Here is a 26,518-nt window from a genome sequence, read left to right as displayed (position 1 = left end):
ACAAAACCACATTCTTTCTTGTCAAAAACGTATACTTATCACCAGTAACAGCAAGGCACACGTCATTTTCTGTGCGCACATAGAAACAAGAGAATTTTATTTTTCTGTTTTAATTTTGGTGCATTTTTCTGTTTTAATATTTTTCCCTATTTTATTGCTTTATATCTACACATTCTTTCTTGTCAAAAATGTATACTTATCACCAGTAATAGCAAGGCACACATAATTTTCTGTGCCCACATAGAAACAAGAGAATTTTATTTTTTCTGTTTTAATTTTTGTGCATTTTTCTGTTTTAATATTTTTCCCTATTTTATTGCTTTATATCTTATTTTGGAACTGGTACTTGATGTGTTTTTATCAAATATGCTTCTGTGCTTCAAAACTAGAAGAACCTGGCACAAAGAAAGGCTATAGATTTTCAGACTACAAGATAAAACCAGAGGTCCAGACCTTCTGAATTAGGTTTTTAATCTAATGGCCAATTTCTGGCCCTTGTAATGAGCAAGTTACTCTCAGTGTTAATTCTTTACATCACCTTGAGGGCAATACTTCTCCTTGATAGAAAGCTAATCCCATCATGACTGAAATGGTGCTAGTAATTACTCACATACAAATGAAATATTGTGCATTCAAGATGGGCCAAATAAATCAAAACATTCTTCTCTGGTATTTTATTTCTGTTTGCTTTGGATTTATTTTAAAAAATAGGAGAGTTGCTTTCAGCTTTGGATGAAATCCTCCCCCTGCTCTGACAGCTGCAGGAGCTGTGTGTCTGGAAGGTTTCTGCTTGTAATTGCATAGCAAGTCTGACTCACTTCAAGAAGGGCCACCTTAAAAGCTGGGTGGGTTTGATTTGCAGCTTTATGGTTTCTTTACTGAAACTGTTGTCAAGAGCTGTAATTACTGGTATGAATTTTTGAAAAGTTGTCACTGGACTAAAATAAGGACTAAGCTACCGTGCTGTGGGTAGCTTCAGTATTGCTTTTCTTCCTAAATTGTCATAAGTTTCCCTTTTTTCACAGGACAGGCATTTTGAAATTCCATGAGCAAGATGTTTTTGGGAGGAAACAAAGCTTTGAAGTATTGAATTTACCTGCAGCTACTTTTTCAGATTCTTATGCTGTATCACACACAACTTGGCCAGAGACAAATCTGCATTGCATCGTGGACAGTGTCCTGCAGGGCAGTTTGGCAAGGAAAATAAAGCAGAATTGAAATGCCAACAGGAAGACAGACATATTATTTTGTTGTTGCACTGATCTGAAAAACAGCTTTGGGTCAGTTCAGCAGGGGGTAATATTCTGGCTTGTGCAGAACAGTTTTAGAATTACTTATTTTTCCCAGTAGAAAACTGAATTATTTGGCAGCATTCTTTCCGGTGGGGACTCTCTTCAGAAACTACATTATTTTCTTTGGGAAATCGTTCTGCTTTTAGTATTTTTGTACAAGCCACAGAGCTGGTAATTGATAACTGCTTTTAGTTTTTTTAAGACTGTTGGCTTTACAGAATTCAAAATGAAAGATGCTTTCTGGTATCACTGTGTTTCTTGAGGTTTCCAAACCTCCCAAGCCAGGGTTGGGGCTCAGCTGGGAGATAGCAGGGCTCCCATAAAGTTGTGGTGGTCTTTTATAACCTTAAGGAAAATGTTTTGAGTTCTGTTTTTCTCCTGTGCTGAGCCTGGGCAGTGGATGTGCTAGCAAGAAGCACACTGGCAGAAAAAGGATGTGCCAGAGACAGACGTGTGAGCAGGAGGAATGTGGTGTTGTAGCCCTCATTGGGTGATCCCCACAACCTAAAAAACATTAGAGTTACTGTGCCGCCCAAACCATGTTGTTCTGGTTGTCTTTTGGTTTAAATAGAATTTTGGCTGCTTTCTATGCAAAAAGCTTTAAAAGTATCTGCCGTCAACTTTTGCATTATGTGGAGCAGCAACAATAAACCCACTTCTTCTGTTTCTTTGTTTGTTTGTTTAGATGACTTCCACTTACCTCTTGATGTTGTACCAGCTGTGACAGAGGCGCTTGACTCCAAGAAGAAAGAGGAAGATTTGCACAAGGAGAGCAGATCTTTCCGTTACTGTGAGAAAAACACCATGGACCTGTCAGACAGTGACCGTCCTGTCAGCTTTAGTTCTACTTCCTCCTCCGCATCCTCCAGGGACAGCCACTGCTCCTTCGGAAGCAGAATGACCTTGGTTTCAAACAGCCACTTGGGTTTGTTTAACCAGGATAAAGAAACAGGTGCCATCAAGCTAGAACTGGTCCCAGCCAGGCGATTTTCCAGCAACAAAACACGCAGAAACTCTGCTGTGGAGCAAGAGGATCCTGAGGGAAACCTTGAGAAAAGGCCAAGCATGCCAAGGAAAGCAGAACCAAAAGGAGCAAGCAAAAACTGTGCGATGTCCCTGGTCACAGAGCCCACCAGTCCGAAGCTCCTCTATGTAGACAGAGTTGTCCAAGAGATTCTGGAGACAGAGAGGATGTATGTGCAGGATCTAAAAAGCATCGTCAAGGTAGGGAGCTTGGTTAAGACAGTGTTAACTGCTCCATAATGCCATTTCTTACATTGCTTGATTTCACAGTGGGACACATGGACCTGACAGTGGAACCGGCATTTGCTGGTCTTTATAAATTAGTGTAACATTGTTGTTTAAGTGTATTTCTAATTTTTATTTGATTAGATAAATCTAAGATGTTACTGTGTGTTAATGAAGAAATAACAAAAAAAAACATCCTGCAGCTGGCAGCAGTAGTGAGCAAAGAGTGACAAATGCTTTGTAGTAAAAAAAAAGATAATATTTTTATATTAACAAAAAAATAATGAGATTGCTCCATGTCCTAAAGTGTATAGCAAGAAGTAAGACAAGACTTAACTGCCTCTTCATATGCTTTATCTGAAGGTTCTTACTGATTTTTCCCAGCCCTCCCAGAGTCCTAGCCCTGCAAGTTCTTTCCTGACTTTTCCCCTGTCTCTTTCATACAGCTCACAGCTGCAGTTCTCTCTCTGTCGTTGGCCTGTAGTATTGAATATGGCATATGTCTGCTGAAAAATACTGTTGTTTGGCTGTAATATGAAGGAATTACATTTTCTTTAATACTTATTCTGAATGGGTGTAGCATTTATTAGTAGTAGCAGAGTTTTTGTCCAGTCCCTAGCCGAACAATACCTTTCATTTCCTCTTTCTAGTACAGGAAAAATATGGATGAGTCCTTCTGTGGATTGTTCTTTTCACTCTGCACTTGTGTCTGTGCCATCAGCATCATTCTGCTTTGCATTTTTTAAGATGACAATTGATTTCCTTGGCTGTTGTTTGTAGCCTACAGGTTTAACACACAAAGAAGTGCTTAGTGTGCTGTTTGTAGAATCTAGAGCTCCAGGTAGGTGTATGTATCATCTGAGATAGGAAATATCAGCCAGCTGGAGACAGTCTTCCCCACTTGCAGCTCTAACCTGTGTGGTCCCACAATGGCAGGGGAAAAATGTCGGGGGGAAGGCTTTGATAACTCAAATGCATGTTGTGATTAAAACACCAGTACCCCACCCAAAGTTCTGAGACAGGTTGCTGTTTCCACAAGGTTTCACTGGTTTCCATAGCTGGTGCTGTTTCACTACATTCAGCTGTTGGCTGAGTTTCATTTTGGACTGTTTAAGGTTGTCAGATGTTGCAGAACCAAGTCAGCTTCTGTGCATAGTAACCACCCATTAGGCATGACTTCCCATGCTTTTGGAAGCCTTAGCCCTCACTCATTCTCCTATGCTGTAAACTGTACAACTTGAGAAACTGAAAACTAAAATGAATATCTTGTAACAGATTTTCCAGTTGCAAGGAGGAATACCAATAAATGTTTTCTGGAAAATACTTCAAGCATCACTACAGTAGATGTAGAATAAATAAGGCAAATGCATTTTTTGTTATGTAAAAACTAAAGGAATTGTGAACCTGTGAAATGCCCAAGCCTATTTCCTGCAGCACCTGATAATGAGTCTAGAAAGCTTTGTGTGAAACTATCTGGTCCAACCTCCCAGCTCAAGCAGGGCTGTCCTAGAGCACTTGGCACAGGATTGTGTCCAGATGGTCCTTGAATACCTCCAGTGAGGGAGACTCCACAATCTGTTCCAGTGCTCAGTCACCCTTCCCCATATATTCATGCAGAACTTCTGTGCATCGGTTTCTGCCCATTGCCTCTCACCCTAGTGCTTGGCACCCCAGAGAAGAGCCTGGAAGCATCTTCCTCACACTCTCCCTCCAGGTGCTTCATTGACAAAATTCCCCTTTCCTCAAGGCTGAGCAAGCACAGCTCTCTCAACCTTTCATTGTAAGAGAGATGCCCCAGTGCCCTAATCACATTCATTGCCCTCCACTGGACCCACTCCAGGAGCTCCAAGTCTCTGGACTGGACAGGACTGGACACAGCTCTCCAGATGTGCCTCACCAGGGCTGAGGGGCAGGATCACATCCCTTGACCAGCTGGCAATGCTTTTCCTAAGACACCCTAGGATACCATTGGCCTTCTTGGCCACCAGGACCCACTGCTGGCTCATGGAGAGCTTGTTGTCCACCAGGACCCCAGAAGCTTATGTACACAGTCTAAAAGTAGTAAGGAGGGCTGGTTTTTTTTGTTTCAGGGTGGGGGTTTTTTTTGGCAGAGGGAGGGAGAAAGAGGAGGGGGGCAACCCACATATAAAGAGCTAAAATCTGAAGCGGTGTCAGATTGAGGACAGCATAAGAACAAAAAGGAAAAAATCAATAGGTGCTATTTTAATCACCCTCTACCCCCATCTGAGAACTGTCAGTAGAGATGTAGCCTAATGCTTTTTGTCCTCTAGTAGAGGGGATTTGTTGATGCTGCATTCTCTGTAGGCAGTAGGAACTTACTTAAAAAGAATGTGTTCTCACTGTTGTTCTCAGGACTTTGAAAAATGTTTCAGGGCTGGAACTGAGAGGGTGTCAACACTCACATCTCTGAATCTACATTCTCTACATTTCTGGTATAAAAATGCAAAGCAAATTTGCGTATATTTTCCCCTTCCTTTGGTGGTGGTGTTGTTTGTTTGGGTTTTAGATTTTTAGGGGATGGGAGCTTTTTTTTATTAGTTTCAGTGGTGGTGGTGAGGTGTCAGTTTTGTTTATTTCTCTTGATAATTTCTTTTTATACATCTACTATTTTTCCCATTAGCCAGATCATTAATGAATACATAAACCAGAGTGGAACCTAGTATTGACCCCTAGGGTATGCCGCTAGCCACTGATCTCCAACTAGATTTTGTGCCTATGATCACCACCCTCAGGTCATGTTGGTTCAGCCAGTTCTAAGTCAAACTTACTGTCTGCTTATCCAACTCCTACTCCTCCAGCTTGTGCATGAGGGTCTTAAGGGAGTTAAAAGCCTCCCTGAAGTCAAGGTAGACAATATCCACTGCTTTTCATTCATCCATCAAGCCAGTCATTTCATAGTTAAAAGGTTATCAGACTGGTCAACTTTCCCCTGGTTAATACCTGATGACTGTTCTTGATTACCTCCTTGCCTTTAGTGTGCCAGGAACTGGTTTCCAGGGCTAGCTGAGCACAAATTACCTACTAACATGGATGATTGTAAAATTGCATGTAGGATCCTGGTACTAGTCATAATATCAAAAGTCAGCTCATTAAGAGTTAGCCTAGCACAGTATTTTGGGCAGTGTCCTTCCCAAACTATGTTGTCCTTAGAGCATGGAGTTGTCATGCCTGAAGTAAAATACTATGGAGGAATGGGGCAAAATAGAATTTTATTCTTTTTATGCTTGTTTTGACCTAATGCTGTTAGGTCATTGGTAAGTAAATAAAGTAAAAAATCATAACTTCTGTTGCCTTTTGAGTGTCTGGGTGATCTTAACAATGCCAGGTTGGTAGACAGAAGTTGACTTCATGGGATGTGGTTAATGTGATTTTTAAATGACCCTGGAGAGCTGCTGAGGTTTTCCCGTTTTCTTTCCAACTGCTGACAAGAAGTATTTGGCAGGATGAGGATGAGGTACAGGTGCTATTTGGCACCTTTGCTCCAGGATAAGCATTAAAGAACAACTGCTTTTCTAGCCAGTGCAGCCATTTTGCCTGTGACCTGGAAGGACAGTTGGGTTAGGATTGTTTTGAGGCACGCTGCTGTGATTCTTGCACAGGCAAGCATTACAGCAAGGATAGAGTGAACTTTTCCACCATTTGGTATGTTTTATCAGATGATCTGTTAAGGATAATTACAATTTTGAATGAGTACAGCTTGAAGCTTGTTTTGGGCAAGTTTGTGATGAGAAATTGGATACCTCTGCTTCCTGCTTGTATCGTGCTGACAGGTGTACTGGCCAGGGCAGAACTCACTGACCTTTTCCTCTTCAGGACCTAGCCTGACTTTTTCAAGTAGTAATGTAGCTAGAATAGACATAAACTTCAATTAGAGTCACTTACTGAAGTGATTTTTTTTCTCCTCTGGGTAAAATGCTGTTTCTGAAGCTATTAAAAAAAATCTGTGTTTTGCCCTTGCAGGTCATAGGAGTCAGAAGCCCCCATACATAATGTGTATAAATGCTTGTAACTGTAGAAAGACATCGACATTTCTGTTTTACCTTTGCAAAATGAAAGAATAATGCAAATGCACTAGTGCAATACTTACATCTTCACCCCTATCAGTATAATAATATAATTTAAAGGTCATTGGTATCTATAGAATGACTAGAGGTGTCTAAAGGGTGCATTGTCAGTGTGTTTCACATATATTTGATATAAAGAGAGGTTGAGCTTCAGAAATCTTGAACTCTATCTGAAATCTGGGAGACCACTTATGTGAATGAATTCCTCTACACTTTAATTCCAAATGTGACTTTTTTTTTTTTAAACCATCTCCACTGAACTAGTTGAAGTCTTTGTCCTTTCTCCTCTCCAGATCTTTTGTCCCTGGCCCCCTCCTTTTATACTTAAGTCTCCTCATTTGAAAAAGTTCCATTCATTTCTGCACAATCTCCTGCTTATGATCTTGCTGTCTCTCTGCCCTAAGTCTTCTCTCAGTAAATCCCATCTGCATCCCATCAGTATGTTTTCCCATTTCCTTATGCGACCTTTTGCTTTTTAGTATTAATCTTTCTCATGTTCTTCACTTCTGCTGATTCCAGAGCTCTCTCCATAGTTCCCTCAGCAGGCTTGACATTTTCTTCACCATTCCTAATTTTTCTGCCCTCTTAAGTACACAGAAGTTGAGTTCTCAGCAGGCTTGACAACATTTTCTTCACCATTCCTAATTTTTCTGCCCTCTTAAGTACACAGAAGTTGAGTGGTGTCCACCAGGCTTCCTTGGTTCTCATTTTGTCCTTTCCATCTTTCTGTAGTACTCCTTTATGTCTCCTCTGCCCTGAAATTGCACAGCATGCTTTTCTATACTGTTTATGGCTTTCAGAGAGTCACTGAGACATGGGAACAATCTTTTCCATGTTCTTGCCTCCGAGGATCGGATCTGAGCCAGATCCGAGAATGGCAGTTGTGGGTTAAGGCCTTGTGAAGCCTGAGCTGAACCTTGCAAAGGACCATTGCTGGAAGTTCCTATTGAGGATACATGAGTTTGGAGGGTTTCTCTTCCCCCCCACCCCAGTATGGTCAGAAATAGGGGAATTTACATTAAGGCAGCAAAAGGCATTACTCTGAGAAACAAGGTCTCCATTATGCTTGGATCTGCTGCTGTCTCTCCCTGAGACGTGAGGATATGGTTCATGTCCCTGCTAGTCAGCCTGGGGGTGCTTGTCTTCTCAGGGGAAAGGTCACCAAAATTTTTCAACATGAGCAAAAAAGGGCATTCTTTCTCAAAAAGCCTCAGGGGAATGGCTTTGCTGAAATCTCCTAGAACAGCTCATCAGGGAGGCAGGTTTCTGGCATGGAAAGCTTCATCTGAGGTGAACACGTCTGTTGAAGCTGTACACCCCGTGTGGGGTGGGGACAAGCCTTGCCAGGGGAAATGTTGGATGTTTGAGGTAGATATGTGTTGGGGCACCAGTGATGAAGGGAAACCCTTCTGAAAGGAAGTTGCTGTCAGAATGTTATTGTTCCCTGTTTCCTATCTCCCAGTGCTGCAGCTAGAGGACGTCTCCTTCTCCTTAAAACTGTGTTTTAAGCAGTTAAAAAGACCACTCTGAAGACTGCAGTGTGCACATTGTCACTTGTGATGTGGTAGTAAAGGCATAGCTGCTTGTGCTCTGGGTCTGCTGGGTAACGTAGCTCTGAAAGTTAATTCTTTGTTGATTCAAAACTTGGGAATTCCAGTATAGCTAAGGCATCTCATATTAGAGAGACATTATAGTTAACATTTCCACATTATAGTTAATTTCTACACATGACCTCTTTTTCTATGCTTGCTAGCCTGCATACCTGAGAAAGATACCTTTGGATTGCTGACTTAAGTTGCATGTGAAAATTTGGATAAACAATTTAAATTACGTGGAAAATATTATGTTTTGTATATACGTAGTATGATTATGAAACAGTGATAAGTTTAACTGTGATTAGTATTTGTTAAATTTTTGAGCTGAACTTTCTCACTGCTTTTCTTTTATCCATGAAGAAAGAGCAGTGTCAAATTCTGATTGACCTCCTTAAGGGAAAGCTTGGCTTAAAAGCAAGGGAAGTTTTGTCCAGTAATACTGAGATATGACAGCTGAGACTGAAGCATCTTAGTACGTGTCCAAGAGGCCTTGAAATTTTTGAAGTTTAAACAGAGCAATATTAATCAGAGCAAAAGAATGTTCCACTTAATTAATTTGTAATGAATTTGCAAGTAGGTTTATTAGAGGGCAGTAGTGTTGTGTTTTGTTTCTGGAGTTGCTGTTTATGAATCAGGACCAGTGCAGGCTGCTGAGAAGGAGGTAGTCAGGAACACCACAGGATAAGTTACTGAACAGGTGTAAATAGCTGTTCTGGCTACCTAAAATGAAAGTAAATCAGACTTCTTTCTGATTTACTGATTTACTGATTTTCTGATGCATTTCAGGGATAGTTCAGTTTTTCCTGTGGGCTTCTTCCTTCATGTATGTGAGCCATATTAAACATCCTTAAGCAACCTAAAGTAGTGGAAGTATACACAAAATGGGTTTTGTGTTTGTGTCTTAAATAGTTTAAGATGCGGTTGTTTCTGGGACTCCAAGATCTTGAACAAAAGTGTTTTGCCAGCTACATATGCTGTAAACTCCTCATCATATGTGCTCTTTAATGATGCCTAACAAAAGCAGAAGCAAAACCCAAACCTCATTTTGCTTCTGGGCAGGATGGGAATGGTTCTGGGTTTTGGAAAAAGAGGTTTTATAGCTGTACAGTAGGAATATCATGTGTTGTGGACAGCCAGAATTAACCTAATAAACAACTTGTGTGTTGTAAGCATCTGCTTGTGCTGTGGCATGAGCAGGGAGCTGTTTGTAGACTAACTTCACAGGAAATACACAAAGCCAGGGTTAAATATACTGATGCATGGCTTTTCTTATCTGCATCATCACTACTTCGGTCTTACTTCTGCTGGCAGCATTCATAAATTTCTTTTATTCAGCATGTTCCCAAGTACTTGAAAGACACTGAATCAAATGCCATTGCTGCCTTCTGTTTCCTTCACCTGTACTATGCATCCAGTTCTTATTTTACAGCTACATTGCAGAAACTTGCTGGGACAGAGGCTGTCTTTGTCAGGTGATTGCACAGCTTCACTGGTTGACTGGGACTGCAGATGTTAAGACAGCACGAATGTATAGCCATGGCTTTGGGTTTGTTTTAAGGTCAGCTCTGTGTTTGGACAGCACAGAAGGGTGAGTTACACTGCAGTAATAAATGAGCTGTCTATAAATGTACAGTGAGCCTTTCTTAAGCTGTGGGTGGGAGAGAAGCAGCAGGGAGGGCTGCTGCTCTTCCAGGGAGCCACAGAATTGCTGAAAAGCCTGGCTGCTGTTGCTCTTGTCCTCCCTTTTCTGGCAGCAGGGCGTAAATCATTCGACCGTGCTGTCTGCAACCTCCTACCCACTTGCTGAATGTGAATGAATATAGATTAAAGGATGAAAGTTAATCTTCTGTTCCAGAAAGCTTTATTCTTTTGGGACCAGGGAGGCAAGGGGAAGATGTAATTTAAATATGGAGTGTGCCATTTAGGAGTGTTGGTGGCAGCCAGGGGACTCCAGGATTGAAAAGTCCTTCCTGTGAGTGCACTGAGGCTGGAGCAGGGGGTTGTATCCCTGCCTAGGAGGATGCATGGAGCCCTCCTGGGATTCAGGAAGTAACAAAAGAAAGGTCTGCTCACCTCTGCCCTTGTCTTGTTGTTGCTTACTGGCCGTGGATAAGGAGCTCCTCAAAGCAGAGCTTTACAAAAGTTTATAGAGTAGGCAGGAAAACTGTGAAGAAGAGGTCTGAGGTCTGAGAGCTGAGAGGTAGGGAGAGAGGGAGTATAGCTTATGCTGCAAAAATTTTCAGTAAACATTACAATACATTAATGAGATTATATCTTTTTTGCAGAATGATTGGGATTTTCTGTAAAGAAATTTCATCATGTGGAGGTGATATCTTAAAGGCAAAGACATTTCTGCATTTCCAGCCAGGCCATAGTTTCTGGAATTTTCTTTGTGTATATACTCATATCCATTTTGGTCCATGGAAACATCTGACTGCTTTCAAAGTTGTTATATCACTGTTATTAAATATTTTTTGGCAGTGAACAGCCTGAATGCTTAACAAACCACATAGTAGTCTCTCTCTCTCTCTTCGCTCTTACCGCTCCAGCAAATTAAGGTGTGGAGGTAGCTTCGATTTTTCCTGGTTTCATGAGCAGACCATTTTGTAAATAAGACACTTTAACAAAGTTTTTCCTTGCAAACCACCCACTATAAAGTTCCATTTCATTGCTCTTCATATATGCATAAGAAAAGCCATCCAGAAGTCTCTGGTAATCATGTGGTTACTAAGGTTAAGATAAATGTGTGTTTAGGATGTGTGCAGATTTTCTCCATTTTGCTGGGTTTGCATTTTCATTCTTTGGAAAACAGACTCTTTCAGTTTCCCTTCTTGTGTTTTAAAATAAACATTTCTCTTCTGGAATGTCTCATTTAACTTGTAAGCATATTGAGATATCTTTTTAAAAATGTTATCATTCATTTGCCTTACAAATTGGGGAAAGTTTATTTAACAGGGCAAGGGTCTACACCACAAGGCTCGGGTTCTTTTCCTGGGTGATTTGTATATTGGAAGGCCAAATATGCCTTAATAATTCTCAGTATGTTGTTTGATTATGGTACAATAATCTTATAATCAGACTGACTAAAGTGTGTTGTGAAAAATAAGTTATAGATGTCCTGATGAAGTTTAATTATTTTTTAAATTTATAATTACTAAGCAATTCCAGCTGGTACTTTTTTGAGTAAGATTGAGATTATTGAATGATGATGGTGATTGACACCAATGCTATAGATCTAGAAATCTTTATAGCACTTCATCTGCCTAGTAACCTCAAACTAATTGACATCCTCATTACTATTACTAGTAATAATATTACTATTATTATTTTCATTTGGCTGTTTTTATTACTGTAACTGATTTCTTCTGTGTTTCCTTTTAACTTTAGAAAGGCATTAGATGAGGGCATCACATTACTCCTTAATGACATGTCAGTAAACTACTGATAGCACTTGTGATCCCATGATCTCCACCTGTGCTCTGAGCTTGCTTCTTACCACACCTCTGAGCAGCAATTTTGAGGGCCAGCTTCTGGGAAAAAAATCTTGTAGCTGTGATGTGGCAGTGGGTAGCTGGCTGATAACTGAGGATTTATGTGGCACATGGTTTTAATCAGTGGGTTTCAACTTCAGTAAGTTAGTGTGCTGAAGTGTCCAAGTAGAGTTTCATGTGAGTTTCTGTTCTGGTGATTTATCCATAATCATCTTTACAGGTGCTCGACCATTTACAGGACTTGTCTGTGTACAATCCATCAATGACAGTTTCAATTTGAGTGCTTTTAATGCATCTCTGTCAAATTACAGTTTGATTTAATTGACAGCCTGCCTTCCAAGGTGTCTTTTTAAGATGGGAGATTTTAGCATGGAATTCCTGCAGTTGAACAAGGGAATATTATTGAACTCTGACTGTGTTTCATTAGAGCAAAAATTCACTACAACAAGGAAGGCAAAAATCCATGAGAGTAGACCGTCCAGGCAGGCTGACAGTTCAATGCTGGATCAGCTGGTGTCAGGGCTTGACCCTCCCAGAGAGCTTTATAGGCACAGCATTCATGCTAAAACATCTCATGGGACACAAGAAGAAAGCATATGCTGGACAGAAAGAAAGGACATAAGACCCTTGGCTGGTGGAATAGGACATGTGCGCCCTCCCACCCCAGTCCTAGAAGGAAACTGTGGGACAGAGCTGGAAATTGATACAGGCATCCTCTGACGCTGGGGCAGGGGCAAGAGGATGTGCAGAGCTTGCTTTAAAGGCCCAGGCTCTAAAGCAGTGGGGGGGAACCCACAGCTGCAGGAAGCTGTTCTGCTATCTCCCAGCCATGCACGCTGGCGAGGCAATTGTCCTTGCCCAGGGCCCCGGTGAATGGATTCAGTGCAACAGAGTGTTGAGGGTCCTCTCACTGACAGAGTTTTCCAGGGCAAATTCTTTAGTTCATTTCCTGAGATTAGCTGTGTCCTGACAGCTTGAAGTCCTGTGACAAGATCTCCTGACTGTTAAATTGTTGACATTGATGTGCCCTGGAAATTTCCAACTTTGTATACAACTGTGGCTGTCTCTTGTCTCTGGTTCATGTCTACATGGGCACAACTGTTCAAAGGCAGCCTAAACCAAAGAAAGAGTGTGTTTTCAAGGTGCAAGGCATAGTGTTAGGACTCAGGAATCTCTCACTGCTAATTTTGGCTGACACATAACTCCCCCTGTGGCTTTCCATGCGTGTGGATTAAGCCAAGGGGACCTACTAGGGGTCACTACTTCCAGACCTTAGAAACTGCAAATGGGACAGTGTTTTTACATCTGTAATATAGGCGAGGAAGTTGATTATCAAAAATCTGTCCCTCAGGAATAGCTACATAGAAAAAAATACTTTTTAAAGAAATCCACTTCTTCAGGTAGAATTTAAGTTAATACTGTTAACTTATTTACAAACCCCTAACTGTGTGACGTCCAGGGAGATCTCTGTCATGATCACCTTACTCTGCAATGTTAAACAGTGGAAATAAAACTTACATGTGCTTTCTCTATTTTTAGTCTTTCCTCATACCATGTTCTCACGAGTGCTCCCACCATCAATCTTTGCCCTTCCTACTCGCAGTCAGTCAGCAGAGTATCGTCTTACCGTGTCACGCTTTATTGCCACTGCCCGCGGGCTGCGTGTGAGCCAGCTGCACGTGTCAATTGGCACTTCCCAGGAAGCTGGCTGGAAGCACAGGTGAGCTCGGTATGGATCCTCCACCACCCGCCCAGGGAGAGGACTGGTGCTGGTGAGGTGGCCTCCTGCCAGCTCAGAGACTCAGCTCTTCTGCAGGGATATCGGAGAGGAAAGAAATCAGTCACAAGCCACATCTAGTGTCAGATTGTGTAAGGCAGATGGGTTATCTTGGCTGTTCACATGTGGAGGGGGGCTGGCTGTCAGTGCTGGGAGGTCTTCTTCATGTCCTTTTCCCTTGATGGCAGAGTTAGTGCTCTCCAGGCATGTCCTTGCGCGTGTAAGCGTATCCTCCAAAGCCCACCTGCAAGGCCTGGCATGTCCATTTCCCACAGGGCAGAGCTTTGCTGCTGCTGACAAGTGCCAGTCTAACACGCAAGGTACCGAGGGAAATAAAACAAATGGAAAAGGTGAGGAGGAAGCACACAGAGCACAGGAGCTTTCTGCTGAAGGGAGCACAGGAGGCCGTGTCTCCAAGTGTGTGTTGTCCTCAGAAAGACCCTGGCTTAGGCTGTTGGTCAGTGCAGGACTGTGCAGTGCCTTAGTGGCCATAGCCCCAGGTAGGGACTGGTCTTTCAGACTTGTCTATGCTTTGGTCTGTGTGAGGTTTTTCCAGCTTCAGATGTCTGTGTAGAAACCCCCACCAAATACCAGTAAATGCAGAAAGTAGAAGGACATGCTCACAGAAATTGTCTTTATTATTTAGGTTTCTGGGTTTGCTTGTAGTGGCTCTGTAGGGTGGACAGTGCAAGCATTTGTAGGTTTCAATCCCTTGGACTCATATAGCAAAAGGAACCAGAGCAAGATAGCAAAGTATGCTTAGTATACAAATGTACATTGCCTTTGCAGAGCGCAGCAGTACCTTAAATATTGAAAAGAGCTGCAATGAACTGCCCTGACTAAAACTCATCATCGTTGGCCACCTGTTGTGTGGATAGCATGCTATTCTTTGAACCACAAGGCATTCAGAGTATGCTGCTATACATGCTGGATAAATTAATAAATAAATAATGGAGAAAAAAGAGTAGAAAAATAAATCAGGCACAAGGTGAATTGGTACATATTACAGTTACCTATAAATTAGCAGAATAAGCAGTGGGAAGCATTTCATAGTGTCTATTCAAATGTACATCTGTTGCCCAACTTTCTTAGTTTACAAGTGTGTGGCTAGTTCAGGCAGCCTGGCTCGAGCTAGCAGGCTACAAATAGGATCTATTCCATGGCATATTTTCCTCCTGGACTGCAGCCTTTTCCTCCAAGTGGTGTGGAAGTAGTGCTTTGGTGGCTAAGGCTGCTGAGCTGTTTCACTGGTTCCTCTTCTGCACAGCCATCTGATTTTGGCCAAACACATTGTGGTTGGGTAGAAGGGAGTTGGGATAAACATGTGGCCATGAGTATGGGATAGCACCTAGGAGTAAAATCTGCTTTACTAGTAGGTCTAGGGAGTATCAGAAAACTAGGGGTCTGAGTGATGCTGTGGCACTGCCTGGGTCGTGTCCTGCTTGATTTAATAGTACCAATCCCTCCTCTGTCTGCAACACTACTAGAAGCCACTGAGGTTTTGATAAATACCTGGTTTTAAATATTTTTAGGTCAGAGACTGAGGTTTTGTGATATAAGTCCTCAGCTGTTGAACCCAGAGTGTGTTGCTGAAATCAGAGACAGAGGGCAGATTTGCTTTCTCCTGCAGCTTGTTTAGACATTAGAAAGCAAAGTTTCCTAGTGGATAGAATCATTTTTTGATTCTTTTTTGGTATTGATATTTAATCAAATTTTCAGTCCCGTGTGCCTTGTGTGTCTGCCTCTTGACAAAGGTGTACCTGTGCAACTACACTGCTCTTTTAACAATTTTGCTTATCTTTTGTGATATTTTTATATGCACACTCCTGCCCTGTAAAGGGATTACTAAGAACTTACATAGTATACATGTTTCTTGCAGAGCAGCATAAAAATTGATTCTCATTTTACAAGGCAGTGTGGTTTTTTGCCCATTTTTTTAGAATTACTATGTTAGTATTAGCATTAATATTAGCCCCTTTAATGTGTAATTTTAACATTATCACAGTAACGGCTGATTTATACTATGGTCTAAACAACAATAGATGAAGTTTTTAAAGTTAAGTGTGTGTATGTGTTCAAAGGAAAACTGGGGTTGTTGGATGAAAATGTCCCACTCATTGCATTTGGTTTCTTAAGTTTGGTCATGGAAAACATTAATCAATATCTGAAAATAATTTTGCTAATTTTGTGCTTTTCTTGACAGTTTTCCCTCATTTCTGATTCATATAATTATATTTTTTAGCCTCCAGGGTTAGTGTTTTCATAATTTTATTCCTCTAGAGATCTTTTTTTTTGTGATTGTGCAGGAGGAGATGGTAGTTAGGGTATGCAGCTTCTAGCAGACATTCCTTCTGAAGGATTTGGCATGATGAAAGACAGATGGGGAGAGCATCAAACCCGACAAGAAAGGCAGGGCAGTCTGGCAAGACTCTCCCAGTTTTTGGAGAGTTTCAAGGAAAAGGGAGGAGAAAATTGTGCAATACCATGAGATCAAACCATGGTCCGTAAATCAATCTAAGGAGACAAACATTTGTGAGGGGTTTTTTTCTCCTATAAAGTAAGCTAGATGTTTATGCCATAACTGCAGAGAAGCAATAAAAGGCAAAGGTTATAAACAAATCATTCAGTGCCGACAGAGGGTTCATAGATGCTGACAAGAAACAAATAAAGTGAATAAGGCCGGTACTCTGTTCTGATAAATTTCATTGATTTCTGCACCATGTCATTACATTTGCAGCCTGCCCTGTTATCTTGTAGCTCCAAACCTTTCATTATTGCTCCAGATGATAACAGCTGTTGATACACTGCAGTGACTACCATGGGGGTAAAGTACCATTTGCTAAGAAATAGTTAGGAAAACCCCCACGTCTGGGTAGCTTTGATCTGCCTGTGGTGTTGTCCTTGCAGAAGACATTATAGGCCAATACTGCATCTGTTTCCTGGATGAGTTCATGAAGCCTTTATGAGAGCACACGTGCCCTATAAAGCAGTATAATCAGACAAGTCCCACTGGCTGAGCCAGTGCCAGCAGTGTGCTCCTGTGCAGGGCCTGGACCTGCATGACACCAGTGTGTTAGGACTGTCCATAGTTCACCTTTTTCACAAAAACTTGAATACCTGGAGCTTTTTGCTGTGTGTCTATCTGCTTACACCAATAATAGCAATGTAAACATCTGTAGTCTCGAGTCAGTAATACTGACAAAGTTAGAAAGCTAAACCAGGACAGCAGTCCCCAAATTGTGTCATTTCCTAGCAGTAGGAGGTGAGGTGTAAGGTAACTCTGAATCCCAAACATTTTGAACAAATAACCATCTTGCCTTACACTAGGGAAGCACAAATCCACCCAGTTGTTTCTGGTTTGTTTCTGATCTGAGGCTGGATGAAGAAGGGGGCCTGAAGCCCAGTCTGAAGGAACTTCTAGCAAAAGGGAGCACAGACTGTGGGTGTGTGGTGTACGTAGGCTGACACTGGCATATGGTACAGGAGTGTAGGAAAACTGCCAAAGCACCCGCAGGCCGCTGCTTGGCAGCAACATTAGAAGGGTACCTGCTTCCCTCTTTCCTGCTAATAGTTGGTAAAAGACTGAGAAGAGTATGTATATGTGGAGGAAAATCAGGATAAGAGAACAAAAGGAGCAGAAACCAGGTCATGCATTTAACACTGTCTACAATACTGGAAATAACTGTGGACTGTTTGTTATTTTGAAGAAACCCAAGCTCCAACTATGTTGAGATGAATGAATTGGAAAGGAACTCCTCTTTTTCATTAAATGTTCTGTATGGAGTTACTTAATGTAGGCTTTCTATTCCTCTGCAGCCCAACCTTGTCATATCAGCTCAGGGTGCTGCAGTGTCCCTGCAGTGCTAAAAATGTTTTCAAAGGATCACAATTCCACTGGAGCTTTTCTGTTCTTTGCTTTTATATGATGAAGATTTGTCTCTGGTCAGAAAAGGTTATTTGTTTAATACTATTACTGGAGTAGACCTGAATATATTGTCTGCTTCTGCCTTTGACCCAGTGTACTGCTTGCTGCAGTCCTGTCTGCCTTGCCATCCTGAACATTTTTACTGTTCTGAGTATAAATAAAAAGCTAAATTTTAGGGAGTCTGTGGATGTGATTCCAAAGACTTCCTGCACAAATATATTTCAAGGTCAGGTGTGGGCTCTGAGGCTGCTGCTAGCCAGGAGAGAAGGTAGAGTAAGTTCAGATGCTATCACAGGAGAGATGACGTGGCTCTCCAGAGACTTGTCTGCCTATTGCCACTTGTTGCTCTTCTTAAAGACACTGAGGTTACCTTGAAATAGACTTATTTGCTTTGCCCCAGCAAAAAATACTGAGTTTTGGGGATGATAAGGGCTACCTTTAACTGGAGGTGATGATGAAGTGTGGATTATTGTTAGGGGGAGGTGACAGGAAATTCTGCTGATACCTAAATCTGGATCTTGGTTACACTTCTGAGTCTGCTGAAACTATTTCAGTTGAGCATAAGGATATGGGCATGGAGGCTTAAATGCTGTAATTCTTAACCTTCCTTATGAGGACACCTAGAAACCAAAAGTCAGATCCTTGGCTGATTCAAACCCTTTGTCTTCTCAGAATTTAGACAGAGAATAAATCTTGGCCAGCGTATGTGTTCTATAAGACCTTTTTCTATATGACTCTGGAACACAGTTATATCTTAGAAGTTTGCATGGTCTTGTTGGCATTTCACAGGGTTCCTTTCCTGCAGCACCCTGGAATGCTGTGTTGCTTTTGGGAGGTTGCCACACCACATTGTCTAGCCACAGGCTAAAGGATTTTATTTATTTTTATTTCACATTGTTTCAGCTGTTTTCACTTTTATTTCCATACTCCAGCAGAATTTCTTCATGAATGTGGCAGCACATCAGGTTTCTTGTTTCATGAGCTGTAGTTAAATAGCCTGCTGGATTTGTTTGCCCTTATGAGGGAGTTTTAATACTGTAGCAGCAACAGAAAAAAAGGTGACATTGAGCTCTTATCAAAGTGAGGGAAAGTTGTTCTCCCAGAACACTGCTAATCTGAGCTTTTTCTAGCTGTGATGTTCTTATTCAAACAAAGTCCCTGGATGAGGGTCTATCAATCTTGTAAGGGCAAAAGGAAATTCTTGCTAGAGTATATAGCAATGTAATTTGCAGTGTAACTCCATGCTTGGTAAATTGTGTGGACATAGATAGTTTGAGATCTGTGTTCTACATATTCTGCATTCTTCAGTAACCATGATTTTTTTTAAAGTAATTTATTCAGTGGTTGCTTTTCTGAGCCTCTCTTGCTTGTGTGCTTTCTGTTCTTCATTATATAGTTTTTCTGTTACTAAGACTGCATTAAATGACATTCTTCATTTCTTACATTTTTTTTGTCTTTGAGCCAGCCAAATGATCAATTAAACTGTCACTGTGAATGAAATTTGAAAACATTTGTTTATCAGTAGTGAGAGAAACATTGGCTGTGCTGTCTAAAAGGTATAACTTAGTTTTCAGCCTTTTGTTATTTGCTTGGTTTCAGGGAACAGATAAGTACTGTTACCATTCATAATAGAGTGACTGTTCTCAGAGGGGCTGCTGAAGGCTTTATTGTAATAATAAGGTGAAACTGATATTCAGAGACTCATCTTGTACAATAAAACATAGCTCTGTTTACTCATCTAGGAAAGGAGGAAATGTCTGAAGACCTCCCTCTCATTTCTCTTGTAGGATTACCTCGACTGTATCACTGATCAGACCAAGCTCTCCCTGGGAACAGAGGAGCGATCAGCCCTGTTTGGAAACATTCGGGATATCTACCATTTCAACAGGTAAATTCATTTTTAACTAAATGGAAACAGTTCAATAGTCTGTGTTAACAAGAAGGAGCAAACCAGCCAAATTCACTCTTATCCCTCTTAAACGGCCAAGATCTATAAATGGAGAAATTATCTAATTTTAATTCTAAGCAAAGTTGGTTTGCTGATACCAGATTTTTTAGCTGTTTATTTGATGCACCAAGATGGTCTCTCTCTTGCTTTTATGCTGGGTATTTGCATGAATGTTATCCTAACCTGCTCTGTGCTTTAACTGAGCTTAATGGAAGACCACTGTAAAAGAAATTCTTGCCTTAATGAAGAGATGTTTTATTCCTACTATATCAGCTTCTTTTGTGTACCTATGTACATCACCCAGATCTGGCTTTTGTAGTGCTTTATGCTATTAGGTACTCCCTGAATTAATTTCTCAAAACTGTACTCAAGTACCTTTCCTTAATTGAAGTTTTTTGTTCAGTGTCTTTGCAACCTTCTCTAAAGCTCTGCAGATGGAATTCCAGTGTGTATTGTGAGCCTGAAGTAAAATATCTTGCTTGCATAGCTAGTGCCACATTGTGTGGGATCTCAGTATCTGCAGTTTGAGGAGCATGCTACTGCTACTTCTGTCTGAATCCTCTGTTGCTATAAAAATTATTAACTTAGTCAGCATTTAAGAAAAACCTGACTATTCAACCAGTGCAGGAAATTTATTGACATAAAGTTCCCACATCTTTTATATACCAATACTCCTGTAAAAGCTCTCTTGGCTTTGCTATAGTTGACAAAACATCTCCCAAACAACTGTGTTCTTTGAAAAACAACAGATAATTTAATTGACTCAAAAGAAGATTCTGAAGGGCAGTACTTGTGCGAAAGATCATCTTCAATGTTTTTCCATCATCATGGGAAGTTTCTTTTAAGGGCTTCGACTGCTGGGATTGCTGTTTAGTGTCAAAGGAAAGAGTGAGAATGGATCTATTCAGAATTTATGAACAAAGATGAAATCTAAAGTCTTTTCCTGAAGCTTAAAATAGCTATTGCAGGGTAATGGAAATATGCTTAACTAGAAAGCTGCTGTGTTCTGCTTCAGCTACAACGACTGACTTTACTGAATATCTAACAGCTGGAAAATACATAGTGGGAGCATGCTAAAACAGGCTCATGGACTGTTTTAGAGCCATGAGACAATGATTGTGAACTTAAAGATTCCCAGTGGTCACAGAATGGAAAAATACAGTCCTGGACATTATATTTTCTGATCCTTCAAAAGCTAGAAAAACAACAGACTTGATACCTAGGATGCATTTATGCTTTATTACAAATATTGTCTACTAAAAATACTTTCAAGTATGATCAGTTGTTATACAGAATTACTGAGCTGTGCAAACAAAAGAAAATTGCAGCAGTTGGAAAACAAAAAACAAACAAAAAACAACAACAACAACAACAAAAAGTTTTGAGCAATTTTAGAGATAGATATGTCAGAATGGCCAAAACTTACTGGAAAGTTGTCCAAAGTATCTAGTAAATTACTAATGTATTTCAGGCCTTCTGATACAAAGTTCTGCTTGGAAATTGTGAGTTCTTAAAATTGAACACTCACTGTAGATCCCAATATAGCTTCAAGGATTAAGTTTACTCATGTGTGAAATTTGGCATGTAGCTTTTGGGTCCTAAACATACTCTAGAGCCCTTTTTATTTATCCTTAGCTTCAGAAAAAGGTCCACTTGGCAGTTCTGTGTTAGTAGTTTCAGATGTTTTTTGTGAGCATGATTTTACAGATTTAGAATTACTTTTTTTTCCTCAACTTTGAATTTGACCAATAATAATTAATCAATAATCAAAGGCTTCAGTCTGAGGTTTTTTCAGACTTGCAGATCTGAGAGATTTCATTTCAGTGAATGGGAATTGCTCTCAGCCAAACTACTTAGTATTTTCAAGTGTTGTGTTGAATGGCAAAAATGGTGGTCATCATGGTAACTGCTAGCTACTGCATGATTATGATCTCTTTTTGTAAAACAATTTCTTTCTGAGTTTCATGGTGGTAAGATCTGACTTCTGAGGAGAAGCCATGATAAAGCTTCATCAAAAAATCAAAGCATCCTAAAAAGGCATTGTAATAAGACTTTCATTCATTTGACTTGAAAAGATAACAAATGCACTGTATGCAAAATTGTCAGTCTTTATGCTTCCCTCTCTCATCCCAAAGGAGTTAGCATTAGCTCCCAGTGATGTTCATGCAGATTCACATTTTCCCAGCCCACAGTAACCCAAGCTCTATAGCTCAGTATGGTCTTAACTGGCCCTGGCTCCTGTGTCCTCTGGATATTCAGGTGAACAGGACCAACACTTTTCTCTACTGTTCTTTCTGCCTCCTGCCAGGTACTTAAACATAGCCTATAATGATAGCCATACTTTTTCACATCAGCTTGGTATTATAGGAATTTATTTAAGATTTTCAGAATGCCTGAGCATGGCAATTTTGCTGTTTTTACAGTGGCAGACTGCTCTTACTAATCATTTTCTTACCATCCAGATGAGAGAGAACAGAGTGCAGTGTAGGTAACAGACTCTTTCAAAAACAGCCCTTACACTCTGAGCTTGTGCTGAAGACACAAACCACTAGTGTATTGAGCATATGCACATGGACTAAATTGCATGAATATATAAAATCTTCAAGTGTTCCTCTTCTCTGTCATGAAGGAGAAATGATGCGGTTTCATCAGAGACCAGTAGGAATAAAATGACAGTCCAGGTGCTACGTACTTTAGGAGAATGTCTTGCCAGACAGCAAGAATCTTCTGAGCCTGTTCGGCATGTTTGATGTTATTTCCAAAACTCGTGTGTGGGACCCAGTCAGTCAGTATAACTGATGGATATGGTCACCATTGCTACAGCTTGTTTCTTTTGCTGGTGTAAATGAGCTTCATGAGGGTGGGGTGTCAAGCAAAGGTTATATTTTTATTCCCATTTTGATGAAGGGAGAAATTGAGGTGTAGAGGTTAAATTGTCACTGTACAAAGTGACTTAGTGACTGCTGAACCTAAGGGCTTTGCCTGTCTTTGTTTCTTGTGACTGCATGTTGATTTCTCCCTTTCCTTCCTTTAGTAATTAGAGAAACAAGGAACAAGTCAGGAAACTCTTCTGGTATACTCTTTTTTCTATATGCAGAGGGAAATTGTGTCTGCTTACAGGGGAAAAGGGTAGATCCCTAGATACAGGCATAGGAACACTTAGGCAAAACTTGTTCAGGGAACCAGCTGTGAATTGGGAGGAAAGTGGCCCTAAATGGAAAATCATCTGTGGGAGTGTCTGTGTGTATATGGGGGGCAGGGGAAGAGGGTGAGGAGGAGAAGAAGAAAATTCTTTTAGAGAACAATTTGGCAGAAAACTCAGTTTCTTCTCTTGTTTTTCTGAGTATGTCCTTCAATAAGACTGAAAACTCTGGATCAAGGAGATAACCTTTGAGGTTTTCTTCTTCTACTTGAACTCTTCTTTCACTGAATTTACTTTCAATAAATGAGTTTAATTCAACAGCAAACAGGCTCTGTTATTGCTTTGCTCTTGGTCAAATGAATTAGTTTTCTCTTCGGCATGTAAAAATTATAAAATCCTCTCAGGTGTTGTTTTTATGCATGTAGAGCATATATGTGTATATATTCCCTTACAGAAAACTTTTTCCAGGCTAACTGTTTTATCTTCAATGAAGAAACACACTAAAAGTAGACTAATTTTCCCGAGTGAGCTTTATACCATTCTTCATGTATGAGAAATACGTCCCCAGTTCTCACCACTATTTTTCAGAGCAGTTCATCATCTCCCTTGGTCAAATAAAGCTTGTGAAACATGAAAGTCTTTATAGAACAGTGCACGTGCTTCAGTGGCTTTTAAATTTTCTTAGTTAGTTAGTTAATTAGTTTTATATCATGTTAGTTGATATACAAGGTACACAACTGTCTGATTGCACCACTATGATTATTGTTAAAGAGCTGTCAGTCACAGAGTCATGGAATAGTTTGGGTTGGAAGGCATCTGTAAAGGTCATCTAGCCCAGCCTCCTTGCAATAAGCAGAGACATCTTCAATTACATCAGGTTCCTCAGACCCCCATCCAACCTGGCCTTGAATGTTTCTAGGATGGGACATCTACCTGAAGGAAGGGTCTCAGCTTTGCTTAGCAGAACAACCAATCCATGGTCAACCTGATGGCTTGAATTTTGAAATAGTGGGAATACCATTTCCTTATAGTTCTCCTCTGCCTACAAATAAAAAAAAAAAACCCAATACCTGGCAGGGAAGGGGCATCAGAGGTGTTCTTGTTCCCTTTGTGGGACTCCCTGCATCGTTAAGTGCTGCCATGAATAGCACAACAGTGTCTGGTTCTGAATATACAATTGTGTCTATTCCAAGGTGTGCCATAATTGTCTTACCTTGTCCTGTTTTTTGTTTTAGTGAACTTCTGCAAGATTTGGAAAACTGTGAAAATGATCCTGTGGCTATAGCAGATTGTTTTGTTTCCAAGGTGAGTCTGCAGCACCTGCTGCAGAGTGCTGTGGGGGAAATAAGATTCATTTATTAGTTTTTGAGACCTAACCCTGACAGTTTGTATAATGTTAACCAAGAAAAGTTAGCAAATCTGTGGAAAGGGAAGGAATTTCTCTTAGTAAATGATAGGGATATACCTGTGATTTGCATTTCTAAAAAATCAAGACAATGGTGTAATTTTCTTCAATAAGTGTATCTGGTGGAGCTGGTGGAGCTTTTTATTGAGTTCATTTTTAGGATTTACTTTTTTTGGTCAACTCTTACAGGGGTTCTCTGTTTTACTTGCATCTGTTAATGGAGGTGATCAAGTGGTACTCTGGTTATGCCTTGTCAGCTTAGAAACAGCTAGAGAGTAAAACTTGGCTGCATTCTTACAAAGGGCAATAACATTAACACACAACATGTGGCCATATTGTTTTCTGAGAATTTTTCCTGAAACCCACAACTTAAATTTTCTTTTTAAATTGAATCGCCCAAAGTCTAGCCTTAAGATTCACATCCCATTCTCTCTGTAATGCTTTGAATTTTCTGAACATTGATAGGACATCTTGATTCTCTTGGGCAATACTGAATCTAAAAATGTGGAGTATGAGAAGTTGTTAGATGCAGCAGAAATGAAGGAAGAAGGTGATCTTCATTGTAGGAAACACAGAAAGCCAATCAGGGAGAAGAGGAATGGCTATTATGAGTAGGACAACAAGAAATTAAATTATTTGGGCTACAGATGATGCTAGTTCACTGCAGACTTCACCAGAGAATCTACCTTTGTCTTGAATCTGTAGAGCCCAAATGTGTTAAAAAAATAATGCTCCCTTTGTGTTATTTCTGGAGGAAGGGAGATCATGCAATTGTCTAAAGTTGAATAATCGCTTTATAGGTGTGTTTGCCTTTTTGTATTAAAAAAAAAAACAACAAAAACCAAAATTAAAAAAATACAAACATGAAAAAAACTCCAAAGAAACCGAAAAGCCAAAGGCTGTCATGTTTTATACTTTGTCCTGAACTCAGCATTGTCAGCACCAAGCACTCAGTGTAATAAGTCTAACACATGGATTTAGGATTAACAGGACCACCCTCTCATTAATTCAGTAATTTGTTTGGCACTGTTGTGACATAAGGGATTTTATAGTAAATTAGAGTGATGATACCAGCTAAGTGCTGCTGTTTCACCAGATCTCTTGGTTCAGCTGACTTTGAGAAAGCTGTAATTTATCTAGTAATTGGACTTTTGTAAGCACTGAGAGACCTTAGTGTTGGCACCACTAATGCAAAAGTAGGATGCATTTTTGTCCCATTGCAGTGGGGTTTATGGCATGTTGTTATTGCTACAGATAACCTGGATTAAATTGAATTGAAGGAGAGAGAGAATGGGATCAGGGCAGGTGCAAAGTCCTGCTCCTGGAACAGAGTAACCCCATGAGCCCGCTGAGTCTGGCTGACTAGAAAACAGCTAAATAAAATGATCTGGAGTCCTGGTGGGCAGGAAGTTGTGAGTAAGTCAGCAGAGTGCCTGTGCAGTGAAGGCCAAATGGGAGGCCTTCAGGGTATTTACAGATAAAACAGTTTGGAGCTGGTAGATATTTCTGCTGTATTGCCTGCTTATAGCTGGGACTGCTGGGACTGCTCCTGCTGGGATGCAAAACGGAGATGGTGCAACTGATAGTAAGAAGTCCAGGAAAAAATTGTATTCTCATTCAAACTGGCCAACTGAAAGGGCTTGTCTGGTAGACTTTCTGGCCATTAGTTGCAAAATCCATCTGCATATCATTGCTTGTGCCTTTTGTTCCCTTGTCAAATGCTTTTAGCATTTGTATTATTGGCAGGCAACTGCCTGATGGCTCAGAAATTGCTAGAGATTGCAGTACTAACAGGCATTTTTTAGCTTCATCCAGACAAGTGCAAACACTTAAAAGCAAAGTCAAACAATACCAAAATACCCCACAGTTCTGGTTTTGGCTGTGAGGATTTCATTACAGCAACTGCTGACTGCCTTAACAAACTCCAGTTGTCCATTCTTGGTTGCTTGTGTCTTCCCAGGACCGAGAAGTGGAAATAAAACTGCCTTTTTTGGCAGCATGTGCTCCTTCAAGTCTTATGGGACTTTGGCCATTTATTGTTTCATTGCTTCGAGTGCGTTAGATCTTCACTGTGAGTTAAGCACAGGGATGTTATCATGCTGAAGTCATAGCTCACAGCCTTAGCTAATGGATATAGCTGTGCTGGTGCTTCTTGAATGCTTCCAGTGGAACTGTGCTTAGGGTACACGAGCTCTGGACCTAGTGCCATTTTTTCACCCAACTGTGAATATTGTAGGTGTTGCAAATCTTAAGGTATAACCAAGTTTTCACTCTAGTTACTGTGTTTGCTTTTTGCACTCTTAGGAAGCTCAGTAACTGCATAAAGTAAAAGTTGTTTCTTTCTTAAGATTCATGTGAAATCACATGAAGTTGGTTTGCAGTATAACAGAACAGTTATGGTTAAAGTAACTCTGGAGCTTGTTGTATAAAATGTTTTATATTTGTGAAGACATGGGGAGCTTGATTTTTGAAGTTTTGGATCATTCTCTTTGTACTTTGTTATTTGGTTTAGCTCAATAAAATTTCTTGTATAGCATATTATACTTCACTCACACAATCATACATGACTGTGTTTCCTGTATATAACTTCCATGCTTCTGTAGTAAAAAG

The 26,518-nt window shown here is 40.5% G+C and overlaps 1 protein-coding gene across 4 annotated transcripts in view; it reads left to right on the top strand.

Moving 5' to 3' along the window:
- PLEKHG1 (pleckstrin homology and RhoGEF domain containing G1) overlaps positions 1 to 26,518 on the top strand; it is a 126,251-nt gene that overhangs the window by 77,208 nt on the left and 22,525 nt on the right. For all 4 annotated transcript variants that reach the window (XM_039707525.1, XM_039707526.1, XM_039707529.1 and 1 more), the window contains 3 exons: positions 1,978 to 2,516; positions 19,201 to 19,301; positions 23,739 to 23,808. In XM_039707525.1, coding sequence (XP_039563459.1) covers positions 1,978 to 2,516; positions 19,201 to 19,301; positions 23,739 to 23,808 — 710 coding nt within the window. The remainder of the gene's footprint in view (positions 1 to 1,977; positions 2,517 to 19,200; positions 19,302 to 23,738; positions 23,809 to 26,518) is intronic.

This window comes from Passer montanus, unplaced genomic scaffold, assembly GCF_014805655.1.
Source record: "Passer montanus isolate IOZ18808 unplaced genomic scaffold, ASM1480565v1 scaffold2, whole genome shotgun sequence".
Classification (NCBI taxonomy): Eukaryota; Metazoa; Chordata; class Aves; order Passeriformes; family Passeridae; genus Passer; species Passer montanus.
Note: the sequence above shows the minus strand (reverse complement) of the source record. Positions and strands in the feature narration are given on the sequence as shown.